This window comes from Phascolarctos cinereus, unplaced genomic scaffold (assembly GCF_003287225.1).
Source record: "Phascolarctos cinereus isolate Bilbo 61053 unplaced genomic scaffold, phaCin_HiC Scaffold_4;HRSCAF=312, whole genome shotgun sequence".
In the NCBI taxonomy this organism is placed as follows: domain Eukaryota; kingdom Metazoa; phylum Chordata; class Mammalia; order Diprotodontia; family Phascolarctidae; genus Phascolarctos; species Phascolarctos cinereus.
In genome coordinates, this window is record NW_027555847.1 from 311,500,888 (window position 1) to 311,526,941 (window position 26,054).

Sequence of the window (26,054 nt, forward strand, 5' to 3'; positions counted from 1 at the left end):
CGTATCATCCCACCATCCTTAAAGAACCCTTTCTTCATTCAGCCATCCCCACTAGCTATCGTCCTATATCTCCTCCCCTTCTCAGGTAAATTTCTTGAGAAAGCTTTCTGCAATGGTACCTCCTTTCCTCTCCTCTCATCTTTTTCCACAATCTGGCATCCATCCTTACCATTCAACCAAATTGACTTTATCCAGAGTTACCAATGATCACTTTATTTGTTAAATCTAATAACAGCTAACATTTACATCACACTTTAAAGTTTGCAGAGTGATTTTACTTATGTTAACATATTTAATTGTCATAACAATGCTGGGAGGTAAGTGCCGTTGTTGTCCCCATTTTACAGATGAGGAAATTCAGGCACTTGGTGTTAAGCATTTTGCTCAGTCTCATAGCTATTTAACTGTTTGAAGCAGGATAGGGCTTCCTGATTCCCAGTCCAGGGCTGCATTCATTGTGCCATCATCTAGCACCATCTTGACTTCTTTCTAGTCTTTAACACTGTCTAAGAAAATGTATAAGGCAGGTAGGTGGCGCCATAGTACACAGAGTGCTGGACCTGGAGTCAGGAAGACTCATCTTCCTGAGTTCAGATTTGGCTTGAGACACTCACTAGCTGCGTCACCCTGGGCAAATCACTTAACCTTTTTGCTTTGGTTTCCTCGTCTGTAAAAGAAACTGGAGAAGAAAATGGCAAGCCGCTCCAGTATCTTTGTCAAGAAAATCCCAAATGGAGTCATGAAGAACCAGACATTACTGAAAAACAACTGAACAACCAAAAAAGTGTGAATATTTGTACTATGTTTGAAGCACAAATCTATAGCAATATTTTATCCTGTTTAATATTACTCTGTATGCAAACCATTCCTAGCTTGGCGAGTAGATATCCAAACTGGCATAGTTCCCATGCTCTCTCACGTGTCTCTGTATCCCAAGATAATTTGAGGTAGCATTTATAGGACTCTTGAACAAGGAAAAGATCATGATGTGTTAAAATATAATTTGGTGGTTAACATTCCAAACTATAGTCACTATTTAGTTCCCTCAAATTCTCTCCAGGAGTTAAAATAAGATATTTCTTTGAGATCGCATGTTTTCAGCATTCTTTCTAAATGGAGAAGGGCTGATCTAAGGCTTCAGGCTATATTCTGAACCAGACTAAAGATCCTCTAAGTTTGGTTAGCACTCTTGATTTATTTCCCTAAGAAAGGCATTTTGTCTGACCTATCTCACCTTCCAAGGAGGAAGTCTGGCTAGAGCTTTTTAGATCAGATAAATGTTATTTCTTAATGTTTTCACTTTTACTATAAAGGACCACTTTCTCCTACTGGATAATCTCTCCTATAGGTTCTCGTGACACTGTTTTCTCTCTCTGGGTTCTTTGTACCTGTTTTACCACACTCCTCCAGTCTCCTTTGCTGGATACACTAGTCACACCCATTGACCTTGGTTTCCACCAAGGTCTCTGTCCTGTCCTCTTCTTTTTTTTTTACCTCTTCTACTATGTTCTTGTTTAGTCACTTTTCAGTAGAGTCCAACTCTTTATAACACCATTCAGGTTTTCTTGGCAGAGATACAGGAGTGGTTTGCCATTTCCTTCTGCAGCTTATTTTACAGATGGGGAAGGTGAAGTGACTTGCCCAGAATCACACAGCTAGTAAGTGTCTGAGGCTGGATTTGAACTCAGGTCTTCCTAGCTCCAAGTATGATGTTCTATCCACTGAGCCACCTTGCTGACTCTGAATGCAGTAGGCTAGGTTTTTTGTTGTTGTTTTATGTACACTATTGCTCCTCTAATTTACTTCTAACAACTACCTCCCTAGTCATCACCCCTCCTAATACCTACTCTACCCACCCTTCCCTCCCTTATCCTATCCCCTAGCCCTCCTATTGCTTTGTAAGTTAAGAAGACTTTTATACAAGATTTTTGTTATTTCCTCTTTAAACTAGTTCTAATGAGAATAAGGTTCTAGCACTACCAGCCCCTTCCTGCCCTCCACTGTAACAGTTCTTTCATTCATACCTCCTTTGTATGAGATAATTGCTCCATTTTGCCTCTCCCTACCCAGTGTTATATTTTAGGATCATCCCATCATATTCAACTCAATCCCAAGCCTTCTGTGTATGTGTTCTTTTTCAAACTACCCAAGTAATGATAACATTTATAAGACTTATAAATAATGTTTTTCCTCCATATAAGAAGTAAACAGCTTGACCTTATTAAATCCCTTATAATTGATCTTTAATGTTTGCCTTCTTGTGCTTCACCAGATTCCTTCAGATCTGATTTTCTGTCCATTTCTGGTCATTTCCTGACAAGTGACTGAAAATCCTTTAATTCATTAAATAGATTTTTTTTCCCATGCAGGATTACACTCATCTTTGCTGGGTAAATTATTCTTGGTTGCAGATGCAGCTCCTTTGCTCTTTGGAATATAATGTTCCATTCTCTTCAGTCTTTTAATGTAGAGGCTGCTAAATCTTGTGTTATCCTTCCACAGTATTTAAAAAGTTTTTTTTTCTAGTTGCTTGTTTTATTTGCTTCTTGAGTTGGGAGCTTCAACACTTAGCTATGACATTCCTGTGAGTTTTCATCTTTTGGATCTCTTTCAGGTCATGCTTGGTAGCTTTTTTTCAATTTCTGTTTTACCCTCTAGTTCAAAAATTTGAGCAGTTTTCCTTAATTGTTTGAAATATAGTGCCTAGGCTCTCTTTTTGAGCATTACTTTCAGGTAGTGCAACAATTCTTATGTTGTCTCTCCTCTATCCGTTCTCCAGGTCAGTTGTTTTTCTAGTGAGATGTTTCACATTTTATTCTATTTTTTTTCATTCTTTTGATTTTGTTTTGTTAATTTCTTGATATCTTATGAAGTCATTAGCTTCCCCTTACCCAATTCTAATTTTTCAGGAGTTATTTTCTTTGGTAAGTTTTTGGGCCTCTTTTTCTAATTGGCTGACTTTCTTTTCATAATTTTCTTGATTTTCTTGCATTATTCTTTATTTTTTTTCCCAATTTTCCCTCAGCTTCTCTTATTTGATTTTTAAAATCTTTTTTAAGCTCTTCCAAGAACTCTTTTTGGACTTGTGACCATTTTAAATTTTTCTTTGAAGTAGAAGTAGATGTTTTAACTTCACTATCTTCTTCTAACTTTAAAGCCAGATCTTCTCTATCACTATGGTAGCTACTATGGTCAAATTCTTTCTTATTTATGCATGCATGCATGCATGCATACATACATACATACATACATACATACATACATACATACATACATACATACATACATGTGTATATATCGACTTATTTCTGGTTATTAACTTCATGTTAGTTGGGCTGTAGTCATGAGGTGTGGGGAATAATGTTTCAAGCTTCAAGTTTTTTGAGCTCTTGTTTTCTAAGCTCTCTCTAGGGGCCTGATCTCAAATACTCCTCTCTACCTCTGAGCCTCGACCACGGCCCCCAGCAACAGCGTCACCACAAACATTTTTACAATCCTTTCCCAGGCTACGAACTGAAGCTCACTCAGTATCAGTTCATATAAATAAGTCTTTCCAGGTGTTTCTGAAGTCAGCCTGCTCATCATTTCTTATAGCACCATAGTATTTCATTACATTCATATACCACAACTTGTTCAGCCATTCCCCAATTGATGGACATCCCCTCAATTTTCAGTTCTTTGCCACCACAAAAAGAGCTGCTATAAATATTTCTGTACATGTGGGTCCTTTTCCCATTTTTATGATCTCTTTGGGATACAGCCCGAGAAGTGGTATTGCTGGGTCAAAGAGTATGCACAGTTTTATAGCCCTTTGGGCTTAGTTCCAAATTATTCTCCAGAATGGTTGGATCAGTTCACAACTCCACCAGCAATGCATTAGTGTTCCAATTTTCCCACATTTTCTCCAGCATTTATCATTTTCCTGTTTTGTCATGTTAGCCAATCTGATAGGTGTGATATGGTACCTCAGTTGTTTTGATTTGCATCTCTCTAATCAACCGTGATTTAGAGCATATTTTTAGATGACTATAGATAGCTTTAATTTCTTCATCTGAAAACTGTTTGTTCATATCCTTTGACCATTTATCAATTGGGTAATGACTTGTATTCTTATAAATTTGACTTAATTCTCTATGTATTTTAGAAATGAGGCCCTAATCAGAGACACTGATTGTAAAAATTCTTTCCCATTTTCTGCTTCCCTCCTAATCTTGGTTGCATTGGCTTTTTTTGGGCAAACTTTTCAATTTAATGTAATCAGAATTATCCATTTTGTATTTCATAATGTTCTCTATCTCTTGTTTGGTCATGAATTCTTTTCTCCATAAATCTGAAAGGTACACTATTCCTTGCACCCCCAGTTTGCTTATAGTAACAGCTTTCATATCTAAATTGTGAACACATTTTGATTTATTTTGGTATGTGGTGTAAGATTTTTAAACTTATGTACAGAGTATATCGTGAGAAATGCCAAGCTGAATGAATCAAAAGTCAGGATTAAGATTGCCAGAGAAATATCAACAATCTCAGATATGTAGGTGATACCACTATGCGAGCAGAAGTGAAGAGGAATTAAAAAGCCTCTTGATGAGGGTGAGAAAAATGTCAAAGCTGACTTGAAGTGAAACATTAAAAAACCTAAGATCATGGTAAATGGTCCCATCACTTCCTGCAAACAGAGGGAGAAGAAATGGAAGCAGTATCAGATTTTATTCTTAGGTTCAAATATCACTGCAGATGATGACTGCAGCCATGAAATTAAAAGACACTTGTTCCTTGGAAGGAAAGCTGTGGCAAATCTGGACAGCATACTAAAAACCAGAGACATCACCTGCCAACAAAGGTACCTATAGTCAAAGCTATGGTTTTTCCATTAGCAGTGTATGGCTGTGAGAGTAGGACTGTAAGGAAAGCTGAGTGCCACAGAATCAATGCTTTCAAATTATGGTGCTTGAGAAGACTTTTAAGAGTCCCTTGGAGGGGCAGCTAGGTGGCACAGTGGATAGAGCACTGGCCCTGAAGTCAGGAGGACCTGAGTTTAAATCCAGGCTCAGACACATAACGCTCACTAGCTGTGTGACTCTGGGCAAGTCACTTAATCCCAGTTGCCTCACCAAAAAAAAAAAAAAGTCGAGTTCCTTGGACAGCAAAGAGATCAAATCAGTTGATACTTAAATTAATTCAGGCCTGGCATGCTGTGGTCCATGAGGGTCGCAAAGTATTGCACTGAATGACTGAACAACAGAAATGGAGCCTTTCTTTTTATTGGTGACCTCCATGGAGTATATGCCTAGTAGTAGAATCCCTGGGTCAACAGATACCACCATTTTAATCACTTTATTTGCATATTTCCAAATTACTTTCCAGAATGCTTGTACTAATTCCCAGCTTTAACAAGACATCGATGTGCCTGTCTTCCCAACAACCCCTTCAACCTTTACCTTTCCCATCTTTTACCACCTTTGCCAATTTGCTGAATATGAGATGAATCCTCAGGGTTGCTTTGATGTACATTTCTCTTATTATTAGTGATTTAGAGTACTCTTTTCTTATAATAGTTTACAATTTTTCTTTGTAGAACTTTTCATTCCTATCATTGGATCATCACTTATCTTTGGGGGTAATGGCTTTTGGCATTAGGTATTTCTATTAATTTTCTATGTATCTTAGATATCAAAATCTTCTCAGAGATATTTGATGTAAAAAAAAGAGAATTTTTTTTTCCTAGTCAACCACATCACTTATCCTCGTTGCATTAATTTGTCAGGGGATGTAGCTGTTCAATTTAATGTAATTTCATGTCCTTGGCCGCCAATCAACTGCGGTGGGCTTTTGAGCAGGAGCTCCAAAGATCGGCTGAGTAGCTTCCCCCTAGATGAGAACATGGATTCAAGAATACTCACGTTTGGAAGTCTCAGTGTTAGGTCCATTGTAGAAAATTCTGTTCTACACAGGGAGAAGTGGGTCGGCAATGGCAGGCAGATGATTTGATTATGTGGCTGGATGGCATGTAAGGTTGAAGCAGGCCTGGGGCAGAGCACTGAGATGCACATAAGAATAGGGAACAGGGCATGCATACTGATGGAAATGAAGAAGGAGCCCTCAGATAGTCAGGAAAACCAGGAAAGAGTAACGTCACCCAAGGAAACAGGAAAGAGAAAATATCTAGAAGAAACAGGTAGTCAGCAGTTTCAGACAATGGGAACCTGAGAAGGATGAGGTCTGACAAAGACCAGTTGTTTTTAACAATTTGGAGGTCGGTAACCTTGCGAGGAGTTGAGAAGTGAGGAAGTAGATGCAGTGCCTGGAGTGTGGCACTTCACTCCTCAGAAGCCCTTGTTTCCTTCAAACCTAAACCCAAATGCTACTTTGAACACCATTGTATCAACTAACTGTTTCTGAACTACAGAATTGTTCCATGTTTTACACAGTGTATTTTGTGCGCTGCTTCTCAGACTTTTGGGGTTATCATGCATATTTTGTCATTTAATCTTCACACAAGCCTGTGACTGGGCAGGACAAGTAGATAGCCTTGTTCTTTTGTGACCTTCAAAAGAGTAGGGACCATGTTATAATCATTTCTCTATCTCCCCTTCCCAGTCCCAGTCACAAGGCTGCATGTATGGTAAGCTTTTAATAAATGAGTACTGAATGAATGTCCCCTACAAAACTAAGGGGGAAATATCTGTAGCATATTTTCTTAATTAAACCAATAGGCAACATAAGTTTGCCAGAGCAGAGCTCAAGTTGAGGGAGTGTGAGGAGGGAATGACAGAGGAAGTGGGATGGTACCCAAGATAATTCTTGGCCTTCACAAATTTTGCATAGGATTAACTGTTGAATGCTGTAAGCTGAAGTCATTCCTTCAGCAGGGGTAGGGTAAGTTGATTACTGCTGGTGACATCTTCCCCATTACCTAGCACAGTGCTCTGTACATAGTAGCTAAAATGTCTGTAGAATTGAAAACAAAAGTTCACAAACATCTTCAAGGTCATAAATGTCAGAGTCAAATTGGAACCCAGATCTTCCACCTTGGTACCTTTCAGCTGGATTAAAAATCATATTAAGAAACCTACAGAATGCAGTTGACATTTATACAGCAAATTCCAGCCTAACTGAATTTTTTACCAATGTAGGCAAAAGCTTCTTTTTTTAAAACTATACACTAAATTTTCTCCTTTGAGTTTTCCTTAAAGCCAATAAGTTACCTCCATATATAAAGTGAAATGAACTTGAGGGAATTTTTCAAAACTTGAGGCTGAAACTTTCTTCTTAAATATCCAAATAACAGTGGGAAAAGTATCTTTGTTATTTAAACTATCTTGTCAATTGCAGCTTAATAAATGCAGGTATATCTTGTGGTTTACCAAACTTTTTTGCTGTGCTTTCGCCCCAAGTTGCCAGAATATTCAACTAATTTGTTCTTTTGTCTTGTTAAATCCCTAATCAGTTAAGCAATATCAGTGCCCCTGGGAACTCTTTAATAATACATTCTCAGATACTAGACATTACTTATAGTTAACAAGAGCCAAAACAAACCATAAAGAAATTTTGCGGGGGAATATGCAATTTCAGGTCAGCAATTCTAAAGTAATGAGGACAATTTGTTTTTTAATGTGCCCCCAGCGGTGCAGATGCTTTTTGTTTATTTATATTTAATAGTTTTTATTTGCCTCTTTATTAAAAATTTATAAGGCATATAGTTACTGTTATTTTATTTTAAACTTCGTTATCAAGTATTGTAGGGAATTGGGTTGGTGCCAAATAATTAGAATAATTATTAACTAAGAGTTATTTCACGTTGTCCCAAGTGGTCCCTTCCTGGCCCTTGAAGTAGAAGGCGGGGGAAACACCTTGAAGTAGATTAGGAGGGTAGAGATTTCCATATATAAATTATTACTCTTTGTGAAAGCCCTGGACGCTGCACATGTCTAACTTCTCTCTTACTCTCCTCCTAACACCTTTCCCTTCCCCACTCACTAGAAAAAATAACAAGCTATGGCTAAAATAAAATAATAGCATAGCTATCCCTAACATTAAGAGATTCTGATTAGTCTGGGCAGCTTATATTTTAGAAAGATTTGTTTGGAGCTATACCAGAAGCTCATTTCAAAGCTTTCTGGTTTTCTGTTGTTGTTCACTCATTTCAGTCATGTACAACCTTCAAGACCCCATTTGGGGTTTTCTTAGCAAAGATACTGGAGTAGTTTGCCATTTCTTTCTCCAGCTTATTTGACAGATGAGGAAACTGAGGCTAACAGGGTGAAGTAACTTGTCCAGGGTCACACAGCTAGTGAGTGTCTGAGACCACTCAGGTCTTCCTGACTTTGAGCCTGGTGCTCTATCCACTGCACCATCTATGTACCCCCTTTCTGGTTTTATAACCTAGCAAATATAATGCAAATTTGATTGTATATCAGCCTGGTAGAATGAAAAAAACAGAACTGTATTTGGAGTCAGAGGATTTGGATTCCAGTCCAGACTTTGCCACACCACCTGTCTGTAACTTCAAACAAGATATTTAACTCCTGGTTTTAGTTTCTTCGTTGAGGGAGATGAGTGAAAATGACCTCTAAGGCCCTATCTAGTTTTAAATCTATCATCTTTTAGTACCTTACCTTCATAAGCACTTCTCTTCAAAAGATCTTAAGAAGCTTTGAGTTAAAAGATAAAATTGCTGCTATACATGGCACTTTTATATGGCATTGAAACTTTTTTAAAAAGTAGTTTGTAGTATAAATAGACACAAGGAAGATTTTCTCTTTCATTCTTTTCTCATTGTCTCCCTAATATAGCCAAGAATTATTCCAGGCTTTACCTTTTCTCCCTAAACCATTAACTCCTCCCATTCCCAAACAAACCCCAATTTATCAGATGTGCCTTTCCTTGTACCCTTGGAGAAAAGTGAGACTGTGCCTCAAATCCTTAGCTCAGCATATCCCTATACACACAATTGACATCTTAGTTTTCTGTCCAGTCTCAATGAAAAAGAGGATTTTCATCTCAAAAAAATCAACCCTTTCACTTGAACTCTGGACCCCATGTCTTCCCACCTCCTCTAGAAGTTTAAACCTGTGATTATTCATTTATTCAGTATATTTATTGAGCCCTTACTGTAAAACATTTGGAGGCCCTTGGAGCAGTACAAAGAAGGATAAGGCATGATCTCCATCCTTAGGGAGCTGTCTAATAACTATTGCCTCCTTCTGTCGTCTCTAATTTCATCCTTCCTTTGGGCTCTTTCCCTTCCACTTTCAGACATGCTCACATCTCCCTGTCATGAAAATAAGAAAGCTTTTGTTTGACCGTGCCAACCATTCCAGCTACCATCTTTCCACTACATGACTTCTAAGTCACTTCTATTTCTAGATCTATGATTCCTTGGTTACCTAATAATTTCAGGTAAGTATTCTGCCTCTGCTTATCAGTCCATTCCCTTAGTGTCCTGAACTCTGACTTCTACCATAAACTACTTCAGTGAAATTTCCTAACAGTAACTAAATTCAGTGGTCATTTCTCAGTTCCATTCTCATTTACTTTGCTTACTTGCAGACCAACAGCTCTTTTTTTTTTAATGGCTAGGCAATGGGGTTAAGTGACTTGCCCAGGGTCACACAGCTAGTAAGTGTTATGTGTCTGAGGCCAGATCTGAACTCAGGGCCAGTGCTCTATCCACTGCGCCACCTAGCTGCCCCCCAACAACTCTTTCTTGAACCCTCATGTGTCTTCCATTTCCATGAAACTACAATTTCTTCTCTCTCCTATTACTAACCATACTTTCTGACTTCTTGACTGTAACTTTCCTTCCTATGAATGTACACAAAGGCAGTATCCATTATCCTAGCTATGTTCTTCTCTGAAGTTTTTAATGTGCTCTTTAAGTCCCATGGTTTCACCTGCCACCTCATTGGGGGTGATTCCTAACTCTAGGCCGTACCTCTCACCTCTATTCAAATCTCTTACTTATTTCTAGGTATTGACAAGACATCTCTAGGTGGATGTTCCCCATCATCTTAAACTCAGTATATACAAAACTGAACCATAATCCGTCCGACATGTCCCTGCCAATAAAAGTCGTTCTTTCCTAACTATCACGTCTCTTTTGTAGGTACCATCATTCTTCTAGCTTCCTGGACTAAAAAAACATTGCAGACTTCCGACTTCTTATTCACTGCATCTATCCTATCTGTTACCAAGTCTGTTTTTTCTTTGAAATGTCCCTCAGCCAATATAGTGGAAAACACCTATAGTCCCTGCTACTGGGGAGACTGAGATTGGTGGAGTTCTAATTTGTACTTGGGGGCTCTGTGAGGCAGTGTCCTAAGCCAATTGGATGACCACACTAGGTCCAGCACCAGTTTGGTGAGCCTTGTAAGGAAGAAAGGGTAGTACTAAATTGCCTAAGAGAGGGTAAACCAGCCCTGGTTCTGGGTCAGAGTTCCCATGGCTTTGAGCAAGACAGGGAGACCCTGAAGGAAGTAAGGAAAGAAATATTTCTCAGATTGAACTTTTCTTTAATATCCCTACTTCAGTTATCCTAGTCAAGACCCCTTTTCACCTCATGTCTTAATTTAACTGAACAGCCTCTTAGCTAGTCTCCGTTTTCAATCTCTTCCCTTCCTTCACTCCAAATAATTGTCCAGCTCCCCAAGTTCTTGCTTCCCTTTTCTCTATTTATCTGTGCTCACTCTTGCCTTTGCTCATGCCGTTGTCTACCTGGTATGCTCTTCTCCCACTGAAGTCTGTCTTCTTTAGAGCTCATTTAAATGCCACCTTCATAGTATTAGAGGATTTTTTGAGTTGGAAGAGACCTTATTCTTGTCAAACACATATGAGAAAAAGGTTTATCGATTCACTTGATTTACCCAAGCGCACGCATCTAGCAGAGCTAGAGATTCAAATTCAGGTCCTTTGACTCCCAGATCCAGTTATTTCCATCATGCCATATATAAAACTCCTTGTGGGCAAAGACTATTTGTGTCTTCTACAACATCCAGTGAGCATTTATCATAGACATTCAATACACAGGATCATAGAAAGGTCTTCAGAAGCCATTGAGAACCAACCCCTTCATTATACTGATGAGGAAACTGAGGCATAGACAGGTTAAATGATATGCATAGGGTCACATGAGTACCTGAGTAGTATTTAAATCCTGGTCTTCTTGTCTGTAAGTCCAGTGCCCCATGCATTACACCAGAGGTTCTTGACTTTTTTGGGGGTCGTAGATTCTTTGGCAGTCTGGTGAAGCCAATGGACCACTTCTCAGAATAATATTTTCAAATACATAAAATAAAATACATAAGAGTTACAAAAGAAACCAATTATTTTGAAATACCATTATCAAAATATTTTTTTAAAAAACATACTCACTGGATAGAGCACCAGCCCTGGGTAAGTCACTTAACCCCACCGCCTAACAACAACAAAACATATTCACAGACTCCACATTAAGAGCCCCTGTATCATATCACTAGGCCAGGCTGCCTTTTACAAATTTCTATTTCCTGCCTCTCTTGTCTTTCTGTTTCTTTGCATAAATCTTATCTAATTCCCCTATGATTGTTTCCAAAGAGTTTTGCAACATGTTTGTTGAAAGAATGAATTTACCCGAGTATATGCAGTAATGGTGTTAAAAATGGAGCCTAGATCTGATTCTTAGACAAGTCTTTAGAGTAGAAAGATATTATGGTCATTTTATTTGCAAATGTTTGACATTTTCGGATTCCTGGCTGTATTCTGTTCTCCCCAGCAACCAGAGCTGCTCTCTTCCCATTCAGCCCCCAAAAGCTCATTCAGTGCATCAGTCCTTGACCTGAATAGGCATTCGTGAATTTATAAATGAATCATTTAATCCTATGAATAATGAGACAGACAGCTCACATGCTTGCTTGGTATCCTCTTGATGTCAAGGGAAGACAGAGAAAGTTGGGTGGACCCCTGGGATGAGCTTGTACATGGAACACTAGTCCTGGAGTCAGGAAGTCCTGAGTTCAAATTTGACCTCAGATATTTACTAGCTGTGTGACCCCAGACAGTTTCCTCAACTGCAAAATAGGTGTAATAATAGCACATATTTCCCAGGGTTATTATGAGGATCAAATGAAATAATATTTGTAAAGTGTTTGGAATAGTGCCTGGTGCATAGTAGGCATTTAATAAATACTTGTTCCCTGTTTCCTTTATGGGAAGTAATGGACAAGAGTTACCCAGGATGGGCAGGCATGGACAGTTTGGGATCTACATCATTGGAGGGAAATTGGTGAGATTATAGGTCAGCTAAAGTGTTGAAGAGATGATTAGAAAACCATAGCTACTTCTGTCAACCTTTTATCATCAGATTTTGCTGTTATCAAATAGCGTTAATTTGAATTTCTCCTCTTATACTCTAGCTGCCCCAAAGGTACCAACAACCAATGGAATAAGCGTAAGTCAAACAGCAAGCAAAAAGGAAAAATCAGAGTGCACATATAATCAAACTGAACAGTTCGGTTATCTATTGCCCTAATTTTTTTCTCCATACAGCAAAAAAGAGAGAGAGAGAGAGAGAGAGAGAGAGAGAGAGAGAGAGAGAGAGAGAGAGAGAGAGAGAGAGATTAGATATGCAGATATCAGGCTAAGAAGTTAACATTTAAGTTTTCAAACAAAGACCAATAAGTTACCCTTGATGCCTTTGAGTCCCTTATTTTATAAAAAGGAATCTATGGTAAAGTCAGAAACTAATTTTATTTTTTTGAGACAATCAGGGTTAAGTGACTCGCCCAGGGTCACACAGCTAGGAAGTATCTGAGGCCAAATTTGAACCCAGGTCCTCCTGACTTTGGGGCCAGTGCTCTATCCACAGTGCCACCTAGCTGCCTCCTAGATACCAATTTTAAAGATCAATTGGTTATTCACTTATTGGATTGAATTGAATCTCTTTAGCCAAAGAAAGGGGGGAGAAAAAACAAAAAGGGAGGGAGAGCTATATAGGCAATTTATGCTTCAACATTGTCATCCATCTTTCTTACTAAAGACGATGTCGACATTGATTTGTGTTAGTATGACTTACGTTTATAAAAGGGAAGGTTTGCCCATGTTGCCCTCTGTTCAGTAAACTCCTGTGGTTCCCTGTTAGCCCGAGGATCAAATATAAAATCCTCTTTTTGGTTTTTAAAACTCTTCGTAACCTGGCCCTTCTGACCGTTCCAATCTTCTTACACCTCACTTCTCTCCACATACACTGAGGTCCAGTAACACTGGGTTCCCTGCTTTTCCTCGAGCCCAGTCCTCCATCTTTCAGCTCTCAGTGGTTCCCTGGCTGTCTCCCAAGCCTGGAACTCTCTCCTTCCTCATCTCCATCTCCTGGCTTCCTTCAGGTCTCAGCTAAGGTCCCGCCTCCGCAGGAAATCTTGCCCATTTCTCGATCTTAATGCCTTCCCTCTGAGACTATTGCAAATGAATCTCGTATTCATCTTAATACATAATTGTTTGTTTGTTGTCTCCCCCGTTAGAGGGTGAGCTCCTTGAGAGCAGGGACTGTTTTTTGCCTTTATTTATATCCGTAATGCCTGGCACATAGTAGGCACTTGATAAATGTTAATTGACTAATTAACTCTTTAAAATTATTTGACTAGTAAAAATAATCATTTGTTGTTGGTGGTTTTTTTCCTCTCCAACTTAGGGAACCTCCTCGTGGAGCTCATTATCTTGCCAGAAGTCTGGATGATGCATTTGACCTTCTGAAACTTCCAGAGCTAGCAAATAAGGTGGACATGATTTGGATAGTTGGAGGCAGCTGTGTTTATAAGGTATAGTTATAATTTCATAGTACATCTGAACATAAGGCTAATTCACCACGATTTGTGTATGCTTGAAATAATCTTTTCCTAAAAATTTTGAAGTACTACCTACTGTCTACCCTCAGTACAATGTTATGTACATTTTTTAAAATTAAAAAAAAAATTAGGACCGTCTTTAGGGGTAGAAAAACTTGTATCTCTAAACACTTTAATCAACAAAAGAGAGGGGAAAAAATCAACAAATTAGACTGACAACTAAAAAACTCCAGAAAACTAACAAATTGTAAAACTCCAATTAAATGCCAAAATAGAAATCCTGGAAATCAAAAAAATTAATGAAATTCAAAGAAAACAACCATTGAATTAATAAAAGTAGGAGATGATTTGGGGGAGAAAAAACAAAGTAGATAAAACATTTCCTAATTTGATTAAAAAGAAGAAAAGAGGGAAACCAAGTTATCAGTATCGAAAATGAAGAAAGAATTCAAAACAAATGAAGAAGAAATAAAGGATATTATTAGAAACTATTTTGTGCAACTGTATGCCAATAGGTCTAACAGAATACCCAGATTAATTGAACAAGAAATAAAGAAATTTCAGAAGAAGGAATTGGACAAGCCAAAATAAAATGAGCTTCCAAAGGAAATACCCCCTGAGAGTAGGTAGATTCACAAGCAAATTCCAGCAAAGGTTCAATGAACAGTTAATTCCAGTGTTACACAAGCCATTTGCAAAGATAGCAAAAGATGGGAACTTCTCAGATTCCTTCTGTAAAACAGATATATATCCTTGATACCTAAACCAAGGAGAGTCAAAACAGAGAAAGAAAACTACAAACCAATATTACTAATGAACAGTGATACAAAAATTTTGAATAAGATATCATCAGAGGGACTACAGCAACATAGCACAAAGATTATACTCTCTGACCAGTTTGTATTTATACCAGGAATACAGGGCTGGTTTGGCATTAGGAAAACTACAAACAGTTGACCACATTAATAACAAGAACAATAAAAAACACATGATTATATCAATAGACACACAGAAAGCGCTTTTAACAAAACGTAAGATCTATTTTTGGTTTTTTAAAAAGGATGAGGAACAAGAGCTTTTTTAACATTTTTATCTCCTCTAAGTACAAAATACTGACAGTTTGCATTCTTTATTTTCCTTTTGCATGTGTGAATGAAATGTGAATATAATGAAAACTAAAACCCCATTTCTAAATCAGATTCCTCCCCCACTGTCCTTAATCGCAAGCATTGTGATTTGGAGGCTTTCTTTTGAAAAGTAATCACTTTTTCTCTGTTAGCTTGTTTTAAAATGATTTGTTTCAAATGAATCATTCTTCATACTAGAACTAGACTATGTTTATTTGGGCCATTTACATTTTAAAGAGTAGAATTTTAAATAGTGCTGTGTGATTTTATGGAAACGTCCTTTTTTCATGTTGCCTCTTTTTGTTCTAAATTTAAAAGCCATCTTAAATTTTTCCCTGAGAAATCAAACTTGCCTTGAATTCTGTCCTCCATTCCTTGTGATCCAGTCTTCACAGTCTGATTAAGGGTTGGTTGTCCTAATTTGGTCAATATGTGTCATTGATAATAAATATATTATTTTTTCTAAAAGTAAACAGCTTGACCCAGAATGGTAATTTTATTATGGTGGAAAAGAGTTTCCTAAGTAGTCATAATCCAGACATGAATGCTCTTAAATCAGTAGTACCACCTTTTTTTTTTTTTAATCTTTAGGGAAAACTTTCTGTATAACCCAGAGGCATTTATTTATTTTTCCTCGAGCCAAACTTGGTCTAAAAGAGGATTATTCCAGCCTTTCAAATTGAGTGGGCTGGTAAATATTCATTTTCTCCCCTACTTTCTCACATCTAGATAATCAGCAAAACAATAAATCAAGCCTTCATTGGTATCATTCCCTAGATAAATGATCACACTGGAAATTTAACTGTGAGCCACTTCCGACTGGCTTCAGCGCACCCCTGAATGTAGGCCTTGTTTTCTTTCAGTATAAATTAAGAGTTGAAATAGATGGCCTCTAAAGTCTCTTTCAGCTCTAACATTTAAGACTTTCATTACATTCTTTTAAAATAATTAGTTATCAAGGTAGTATTACAATATATTATTTGATGAAGAGGCAGTGTGGAAAGGAGGCCTCAGAGTCAGGAAAGACTAGCAAATCTTGTCTCATCCATACTACCTAAGGACCAGGGATAGGTCATTTAACCTCTCACTGCCCGAGGCAGTGTTCCCAGGTTAGAAATTACACATGATTTGCCACAACAGGAATGCTCTTTGCCAGTTCTCTATACAACCCTAAATCTCCCCTCATTTCTACTTCACCCTAAAAAAAAAAAGAGTTGACAAGGGCTACCTCTTTTTTTTTTTAAGTCAGTTGGGGTCAAGTGACTTGCCCACGGTCCCACAGCTAGTGTCAAGTATTTGGTCTAAGGCCGGATTTGAGCTCAGGTCCTCTCAACTTCAGGGCCCGTGCTCTATCCATGTGCCACCCAGCTGCCCCAGGGACTACCTTTCTTACAGCCATTATCTCATTTGATCCTCGTGACAATCCTGTGGTATTGTCACAAATGAAAAACTCTGAGGATAATTAATAATTAATTTATCAGCTAGGCTAGCCACAATCGATAAATTGATGGTCGGTGGCTTCTCTCGGTAACCAGAGATGACCCATGAAGAACCTGAAAGCCCTAAATAATTTTTGAAAGGGAATGCCCCTGACAAATGAAGATCAATCCTGTTTGGTGGACATTTAATGAGGAGGTGGGCTAGAAGTCTTAAGCTCCTCTTGCTGAGAACATAGCTTGATCATGAGACTCAGCTGCCTCCAGCAATGTGCACAGGGGAATCCATTTCCATCCAGACCTCTTTGGTTGGTTTTCTCCTTCCTGACCTGGGTCCACCCTAAAGTCAAATGAAGGGTAATAAGCATAGAGACTTCTTTCTCCAGGGTAAGAACTCACCCAGACTAGATTCTGTTTATACTGTAAACAGAAGTTAAGTGTCCTGGTTGGGTGGAGTCCCATCCAAGATTTCAGAGCTCCTTCAGTAGCGGTAATCTTCCTCAGTCCTTCACGTCCTTCAGAGACTGACTTTTTATAGGAGCTGGGCCTTAATGAGGAAATCAAGGAGAAAAGCCTGGATCCTAATTTAACAACTGGTTATTCATATAATAAATAATAACCTTAGTATATACCCATAGGGTTTTATTTTTTCCTGTTTTATAGGCAAGGATGCTGAGGCTTAGAGTGTCAGCAGCAGGATTTAGAATGCACACTTCCCCTAAGTCCCACATTTATCCTGCTGTAGCATTCTGGCTTTGAAAACACTTCTCCAGATAGCCCATGGGCATCTCAAACTTGGAATATCCCAAATAGAACTCCTCTTATATGCTCTAAAACCCAGCCCTCTCCCGTATAGGCACAACCATCCTTCCAAGTCAGTCATCCAAGGTTGCAAACCTGAAATCATCCTTGAGTTTTCCTTTACTGCCTAATAGACGCCCTCCCTTCCTTCAGAGAGCATCCCTGACTCTTCCATTCACCGTATCCATTCTGCTTGATCTCTACAACATCACTTATATCCAACCTTTTCTCTTAACTCAGCCTCTAATCTATCTAGGCGCTCATTATCTGTCACCTAGACTACTGAAAGAGATTCCTAATTGGTCTGCTTGCCCCTAGTTTCTCCCTTCTCCAATCTGTCTTTTATACATCTGCTGAATTGATGCTCCCAAAACTGATTTAACCATATTAACCATCTGTACTCAGACCCCAATCATCTGGAGCAGGGATAGGGAACTTTCTGGGTCCTTGGGTTCAGCCTTTTGACTGAGTCCAAGTTTTACAGAACAAATCCCTTTATTAAGGGGATTTGTTCTGTGAAGTTTGGATTCAGTCAAAGGGCTGCACTTGAGGACCTAGAGGGCCATATATGGCCTTGAGACTGAAGCTTCCCCACTCCTGATTTAGAGGCTCTAATATAAAATCTTCAACCTTCCATTTAAATCCCTTTACATTCTGGCACCCACTTGTCTTTCCAGATTTATTTCATCTTATTCCCTTTCACAAATTCTCTTCCAGTCAAACATGTCTGCTTACTGGTCCCTGTACATCATGATGTCCCACCTCCATACCTTTGCCCTAGGGTCCTTTATCTCTGAAATGCCCTCTTTTCTTAATATCTCAGGCTTCCTTCAGAAAACAGATGAGGTGCCATCTCCCACACAAGGCTGTTCCTGATTTCTTTCCCTCCCCTTTCCCAATACTAGCACCCTCACCTTCTTTAAATTACTTGGAATAAACTCTGTTTTAACTCATGCCTTTATTGTATCCCACTTAATAGAACCTAAGTTCCTTGTGGACGAGGATGTTCCATTTTTGTTTTTGTAACGCTGACATGGGACCTTGTGCAAGTAGCCATTTAATAAAGGTTTGTTGAGTTGAATACCAGATTGATCTTGAGAAATGCTTTCTTTAAAAATTTCAAATACTTAGGATTAAGGTATTTACATAAGTTTTATTTTAACTATGTGACACAGTAGATAGAGCTCTGGGCCTGGAGTGAGAAAGAGTTGAGTTCAAATGTGACCTCCACTGAGACTTAACTAGCAATGGGACACTGAGCAGATGACTTAACCCTAGTTGCCTCAGTTCCTTAACTGTAATTTATTGCCTCACTTTCCTAAATGTAATATTCTAATACCACTTTCCCAGAGTTATTATAAGGGGCAAATGAAATAATATTTGTAAAGTGCTCAGCACAGTACCTGGTACATAGTGGGCACTATATAAATGCTAGCTAATATTATCATTAAGCCCTCTGATACATCCAGAGTGGTATAAATGGGGATATATTGGAGCCAGCTCATGGGAACCATATTAAATTTTCAGTGTAAGTGTTTACACTTGAGAAATTGGCAAACATTACAAGTGAAGGCTTGTTTTATTGATTGCCTAGACTTAAGAAAGGGAAGGAGAAAATGTTAATACAAGCTAAACTTAAACATTTGTTGTGCATACTTTTTTTGTTTTTTTCTTCCATGAGAGTTAGTTAAGCATTTACCAGCACGCAGATATGTGCCCTGCCCAGGGTTAGGTACCTGCCAACGGTCTCAGGTGTTGATGTGGTATCATGTGACTATCAAGTAATTGATGCGTTGTTTAAAAACTAAGCAAGGAAAAATATGCTAATCCACCAAAGAAATTAAGTCCCTTGTAGTTCTGTATTCCATAACGTTAGGCTCCCCTGGTAAATGACTAGAAATAACTAAATCTTTCCTTGGTCCTGTCCAAATTCTTCGTTTTTCCTCTTCCTCTAAAGTAGGCAGCCTGTTGAAGTGCAAGGTACAAGATTAAAGACTCCTGTGTGGCCTCCAGAAATAGAAAAATAAAATCTGCACAACGTTAAATGTGGCCTTCTGACCCCACCTTAACATGGGCTCAAAAGATAATAGGGACATAAATGATGTTTATATGCTAGCTGCTTTAAGACCGGCCCTCCCCACTTCTACACTCCAACACCCCATCCCACCCAAAAAAAATTATGGAGTTATTTTTAGGAAGTGTCATTTTTTTCCTTCCTTTAGCATTTTCAGAAATCCACCAATTGTAGAGTTGTTTCTCTCAAAACTCATTTTCTCAGCAGTGCTGCGTTAGGAGCATTGGGTTAACGTCCCATGAAGAAGTTTCCATCTAGTCTTAAGCACGGTTATTAACAACATGTGGCAAAGTGGTAGTCATAAGCAGTGTGAGGCAGGTGAGCTTCCTTTAGAAACACACATTGTTTACAGAGATAACAGAAATTCAGAAGTATCAGTCAAATATGAGTAAATGTACCAGTCAGCTGTTTTAAAAGGTTTTTCCTCATTAAAAGAAGAAAAACCACTTTTCTCCTTACTTACATGTGCTATATTTAGTCTTTAGATTAATCACCTAGTGTAAATGAAGGGAGGCCTTCTAAACTAGTTTTTAAAAATGGCAAGAGAACATTTCCTTATGTCCAATTACAGACCAGTACCCAGAGGTGGAAAAAATTGCCTCTTCTCCCCTCCCCTTTTCCCTCTTTCTCCTGTTCACTTGCATAGCTTTAGTTATCATCTCTAAATAATGTATGGAACATTCTTTCCAAACCTTGAAGTTTTATATAAATGTGAGCTAGTGTTATATAATAACAGCTGTAGTTATTATGTGTTGTTATATAATATTATACATAGTGTAGTATAATGTTGTAAAATATGATAACTCACATTTACAGAAGACTTTAAGGTTTGCAAGCAAATGGATCCTCATAACAACCCTATGAGTCAAGTGCTGTTATTATCCTCATTTTACAAGTAGGAAAACTGAAGCTCAGAAAAGTTAAGGAACTTGCCCGGAGTCAGATAACCAAAAAGAATCTGAGAAGGAATTTGAACTCAGGTCTTCCTGACTCCAGAGTCTAGTGCTCTATCCGCTCTGCCACTTTGCTGCCTATCGTGATGATGAAGATTCTTTATCTCCAATCCAGACTTCTCCCATATTTCCAAATGCCTATTGATTGGGCATCTCCATTTGTGTATCTCATTATCTCTTCCCTCTCTGGGTCTGAAATCTCCTTCTGTGTATTCACATTTCTAGCTATTCCTTTTGGTTTAGTAGTAGTGCCTTTTTTTTTTCATCTTATAATCCAGAAACCAACACTCCTCCATCTTATCTTAGGTCTATACTGTCACCAAGTTCTCTTGTTTCTTTCTTTGAAATGTTCTCCAAGATGGGGCCATTCTCTTCTCTTCCTTTTGCTACCAGCGTAGTCCTGGCCCTTTATGTCTCACTTTTCAGTTGTTGTAACAGCTTCCTAATTGATGTCTTATCCCACAGTTCATCCTGACTTCTCTAGTCCAACTTATTAAAACAGTATGTTCAGATATCAAATCACTTTTTATCACTAGCTTGTCCCTTTACCCTATTTCCTAATGCCTTGCTTTCTTTATTATCCTTATTATCTGTGTGTATAAACACACACACCCACAGCTTTCTACCTTTGCTCATGTCTGTGGACTACTTTTCTATGTCTATGTCTATGAATGATGAAGTACTACTTAGCCTTCAAGGTTCACCTCAAATAGGAACACTTTCAGGAAGCTTCCCATGATTCTGCCCCCATCCAAACTCCCATAGTCCTTTTCACATACCTCATTTATGAAATGGGAATAATAATAATAACATCTACTTCCCAGGATAGTTGTGAGGATCCAATGAAATAATATTAAGTTCCTTAAAAGCCTTAAAGTCTTATGTAAATGTGAACTATTACAATATATTACACTATTACACTAAGATAGTATATAACTATATGTAATAGCTCAGGCTATTATTGTAATATACTTGCTTATATTTTCATAAAGCTTTAAGATTTGTGAAGAACTCTCCATACGTTATTTTGATTCATGTAGAAGGGATAATTAAAGCCACGGAAGTGCTTTGCTAACATTAAAATACTATGTAAATGCTAGCTATTATTATCATCTTAAACTATAATAGATGGTTGATAGAATGGGTTATCTCCTATTAAATTGGAGACTCCTTAACGGTAGATTCTGTTTTATGAATATTTGTGTCTCTAGCAGGACCTAACACGGTTCCTTATTGAATAAATTAATTCTCAGGGCAGCTAGGTGGTGCAGTGGATAGAACACCGGCCCTGAAGTCAGGAGGACCTGAATTCAAATCTGGCCTCAGACCCAACACTTGACCCTTTACTAGCTGTGTGACCCTGGGCAAGTCACTTAACCCCAATTGCCCCCCAAAAAAAAAAAATAATAATAACTAATTAATTAATTAATTAGTTGGTTCTCGCTTGGAAATACCTTATACTGTGAATAGCTGGTTGCCCACACACAAGCTCTGAGGCCATGACATGCTGTATCCACCCCTCCTCTAACTTTCCATCACTAAGAACACCCAGTAATGCCCATCCTACAAACCCTCAGATATTTTTTAAAGTAATAAATCAAGCTATCCTAGGCCAATAGACTCACCTGGTGACTAGCATAGGAAAATAATCTCTGTCCAGTGTTTCTTCTTCCCCTGGAATATTACCATACCGTCTTCTCTCCATTTTCCTGTGTCAGTGCATAATTATATTCCAAGTACTGTACACACATTTACATCCTGTGGTGAGTGGGAAACAATGTTGAATTTATAGACAGGATTTGAATTCAAATCTTGCTCTTTTGCTGGCTGATCATAATCAAGTCACGTAATCTCTGTGGTTTTCTCACTTTCCCTATCTTTACATTGGTTGATAGAATGGGTTATCTCCAAGAGTCCTGAGGTCCTTTCTAGCTATAAGTATATGGTCCTATAATCTAGTACTTGGCCCACTTAACTCACGAAAATTATCTTTCTGGTATTCTTCTTTGTTCATCCCCATTTTAATTGTGAGTTAGAAAATTATTCTATTGTGACTAATAAGTTTGAATAATGCTGGCAGTAGAGCTCTGTAAAGGAAAAGGAGAGCTATACATGTGAAGAAGAAATTAGTCATAATAAAGAAAGAAACAGTGCAATCAACATTTAAAACCCCTGCAAGTACCCAAAAGTGCCCTTCAGAATCTCTACAAAGGTGACCGACCAGCCATATCCTCATTTTCTTACCATTACCAGCATTCAGAATTTATTTTTAAAATCCTTATTGTTTCCATTCTTTTGTTTGATTGATAGTTTTGGAGCTGATTTATAATATTCCATTATAATAGTAAACAGGTTAAACAGGCCTTTGTGGGCTAGCCTAAAATGCTTAACTCAGCTTATATTTATGCTCTTGTTTCTATGAGAAAATGTGTTCAAAGTTCCAGCCAGGTAACTCTTAGAATATGTTACCTGAAGACAGACTGCATTGTGCTACGTACTAGAAACATAAAGCTAAAAAAAATACATTCCTTGCCAATTTTATATATTTTGCTTAGCATGATATCTTCTGTGCAATAGGCACTTGGTAAACATTTGTCAAATGAATTGAAGTTTCTACAAAAATGGTATTTGTGCCACATTCTTAGGCAAGAATCCACATTCAAGGGAGTCTGCGATTTCTGGTTTAAATGGCTAGAAGGTCCAGAACATTTTTCAGATCATCCTAAATAAAGAACTCTTTTAAATTCAGTTCCAGAACTTTTCTTTTCTTTTCTTTTTCTTTTTTATGACTGTGAGATCTGCTTTATTGTCTTGGGACCAGCCATTGGATGTAGTTCTTTAAAAAAGGCAGAAAGGGCTTCAACCAGCACTAGGACAGCACCATATGTTTTCAATTTCTGGAGGGTTCCTTGACCAGAGTCAATTGGTACAAAACACTGGGGTGGGGAGGGGGAGGGGGTGCAGAAATGAGGCAATCTGGTGTTGAATTCAGCAGTAGCCTTCGCAGAGGAGTTGACAGTGAACAGGTGGGCTGGCTTCAAGCTGTTTCCTTCTCATAGGTCCTAATGCAGACTGCACTGCCGTGGGTTAGTATCAGAATGAGCTTTCCACCCTGGAGCTCCCGAGTGGGTGTGGTCTTCTGCCCATCCCACTTCTGGCCATGGACAAGTTTGCCTCCATCCAGTGTGACAGTAGACTTGACTTTCCTGTCATCAGCTGTTGTCTCTACTCCCAGCTTGAAGGGGATCTCGGTGTTCTTGAAAGTGCTCCGAGTCTTGATGGTGATGGTGTCCCCTCTGACCTCGATGATGGTGGTGGGCTTGGTCATGCTGGCCACCTGCCTTGTGGCAAAGCCAACACCAGTGGACTTCATGTAGTCATCGACATTCTTGCTGTCAACTAGCTTCCAGGTGCCAACAAAAGCATCTGCCATGGTCAGCTAGGCTAGAGGAGGCAAAGCTGGGCTGGACTAGGCTGGGGATGCACTGCAAAGCGCTGGGTCCGGATCCTCGGGGATGCACTGAGCTGCACAGAGCTGAGAGAGGCAAAAACTTTTCTGTTCCTTCAGTATAACGTCATTTGATTTACAGATAGATTGTTAGACTTGGAGTCAGGAAGACCTGAATTCAGATGCAGACTTAAATATTTACAAATTGTGTGACCCTGGACAAATCACTTAACTTCTGTTGGCCCTCAATTTCCTCATCTGTAAAATAGATATAATAATAGTACCTATATCCTAGGGCTATTATAAGAATAAAATATTTGTAGAGTGCTTTGTAAACCTTAAAAGGCTGTATAAATGCTAGCTATTATTATGCAGAAGCAGAAAACACATGTGACTCATTGAAACCACAGATAATCTGGAAATTGTGTTGACTATTGATTTCCCCTTCCCTCCTCTACCAGCTTTTTGAAAGCAAGTGACAAAATAGGTTGATTTAAATTTCCTTTTCTTCCTGTACCACAGATAGAAGTGTTGATAAAGCATAGTGCTGGCCAGAAGATTAGGTAACTGGTGCCTTCCTGTGGTCATCATTGATATCGCTTTAACCACAGCCAGCATTAGTATACCGCCAACCTAAGAAAGTGTGATACCACCAGTTCAGACAATTAAGCATGGCAGTCTATAAGTCACCAGTATATGTGATATCAGATACTTAGTGCTACAGATACCATCATTAAAACAAACTCCTCACCCCTGAAAGGCTGTATTCCTCTTTAGTGTCTTTGGCTGTTGTTCAGTCATTTCAGTCATGTCCGACTCTCTGTGACCCCTTTTGGGGTTTTCTTGGCAGAAATACTGGAGTGGTTTGCCATGTCCTTCTCTAGCTCATTTTAAAGATGAGGAAGCTGAGGCAAACAGGGTGAAGTGACTTGCCCAGGGTCACACAGCTACTAAGTGTCTGGGCCAGATTTGAACTCAGGGAGATGAATCTTCCTGACTCCAGGCCTGGCACTCTATCCGCTGTGCCACCTAGCTGTCTTTTGTCTTTAGTTAGATATTGGTTATTTATTCCTGATGCCACTTCCTCGTTTTGTATTAGGCAGTTAATCCATATCATTCTTTTTGTCTTCTTTTCGAAGGAAGCAATGAAGAAATCTGGTCATCAGCGTCTGTTTGTAACAAGAATTTTGCAAGAATTTGAGAGTGACACGTTTTTTCCAGAAATTGATCTAAGGAAATATAAACTTCTCCCAGAGTAAGTTAACACAATTCAATTGAAGTACTTTCTTGAACTGTACACTAAAGAGTAATTAAAAACATATTTTATTTGGAATTAGCTTTTCTTTGTTTTGGCTTGGATGTTAATTTATAATATACAAATATTAACATTTTGTAGCCTGTTCTGTTCAAGTCAACAAATATTTACTGAACACCTAATGTATACAGGTTCACCTAGAAATTCATTAAAGCATAAAAAAATTCCTGATAACTTTATGCTGTTATATGATTGGTTCTAATATAACTCAGATGAATAATGATTCTATATTTCCAAGCTACCTAGAGCAATGGCATGAGATTGTTTCCTTTCCTTTCTCTATTCTGTATAGTCTGAAAAGAAAGTTTTCCATATTATATACATCTAGTATGTCATATTTCATATGTGTATGTATATCCTCGGTGAGTCTCCATTTATTTACCATTCAACAAACATAAAATACTAATTGTGTACAAGGCACTCTCTTTGGTGCTGAGCTAAATACAAAGATAGAAATTATACCAGCCTTGCTTTCAAGCTGTTTACAATATAATATGAAGAGAAAGACAAAAAAAAAGAGGTACCAAAATAGATCCAGGACAGGTGCTGTGAAAATTTTTAGAAAGCAGTCATGTTAACATGTTAGAGATTTAGGGAATAGTCAAGGAAGGCTTCATCAACCCAGGGTTGGACTTGAAAGAAGGGAAGGACCTTTGGTAGGCAGAGACTGGGTGTGGGTGGTGATTTCAGTCATTTCTAAGAATGGGCCAGCCACTGAAGGATTTTGAGCAGAGGAGTGATATGACGTGTCTTAGGAAGGATGGATTAGGAAAGCCTTTGTCTTTATACATTTTACTGATTTTAGGTTAGCTTTGACAAAGAAGTGAAACACTAACTTTCTTTCAGTGTTCCTTTTATTGATTCCCTTTTTAGGGGGAAGGTATCCCCTTCAAAGTAATTCCTTAGGAAGCATTATTTATTCCAGTTATGCTATAGTTAACTGCATATATTTTTGGACCTCATCTTTTGCAGTTTCCTTCAGAACCTGGAGCACGTTCTGTTGACTGTACTTAGTCGTGACAAATATTCCAACTTTGAAGGACAAATTTGATTTTTAGAAATAGCCAAAAGTTATTTACAGCC

The 26,054-nt window shown here is 38.4% G+C and overlaps 1 protein-coding gene, 1 long non-coding RNA gene and 1 pseudogene across 2 annotated transcripts in view; 1 reads left to right on the plus strand and 2 right to left on the minus strand.

Annotated features, from left to right (window-relative positions):
• DHFR (dihydrofolate reductase) overlaps positions 1 to 26,054 on the plus strand; it is a 36,624-nt gene that overhangs the window by 7,873 nt on the left and 2,697 nt on the right. Inside the window, exons 4-5 of the mRNA XM_021007614.2 lie at positions 13,664 to 13,790; positions 24,796 to 24,911. Of these exons, the coding sequence (XP_020863273.1) occupies positions 13,664 to 13,790; positions 24,796 to 24,911 (243 nt within the window). The remainder of the gene's footprint in view (positions 1 to 13,663; positions 13,791 to 24,795; positions 24,912 to 26,054) is intronic.
• The window catches only part of LOC110222568 (uncharacterized), a 53,252-nt gene that overhangs the window by 6,251 nt on the left and 20,947 nt on the right, over positions 1 to 26,054 (minus strand). The window contains exons 2-4 of the long non-coding RNA XR_013486123.1: positions 21,834 to 21,966; positions 11,138 to 11,261; positions 5,904 to 6,040 (exon numbers count right to left, since the gene is read on the minus strand). This is a non-coding gene — a long non-coding RNA (uncharacterized LOC110222568). The remainder of the gene's footprint in view (positions 1 to 5,903; positions 6,041 to 11,137; positions 11,262 to 21,833; positions 21,967 to 26,054) is intronic.
• LOC110222577 (fatty acid-binding protein, heart pseudogene) lies at positions 23,069 to 23,844 on the minus strand (annotated as a pseudogene).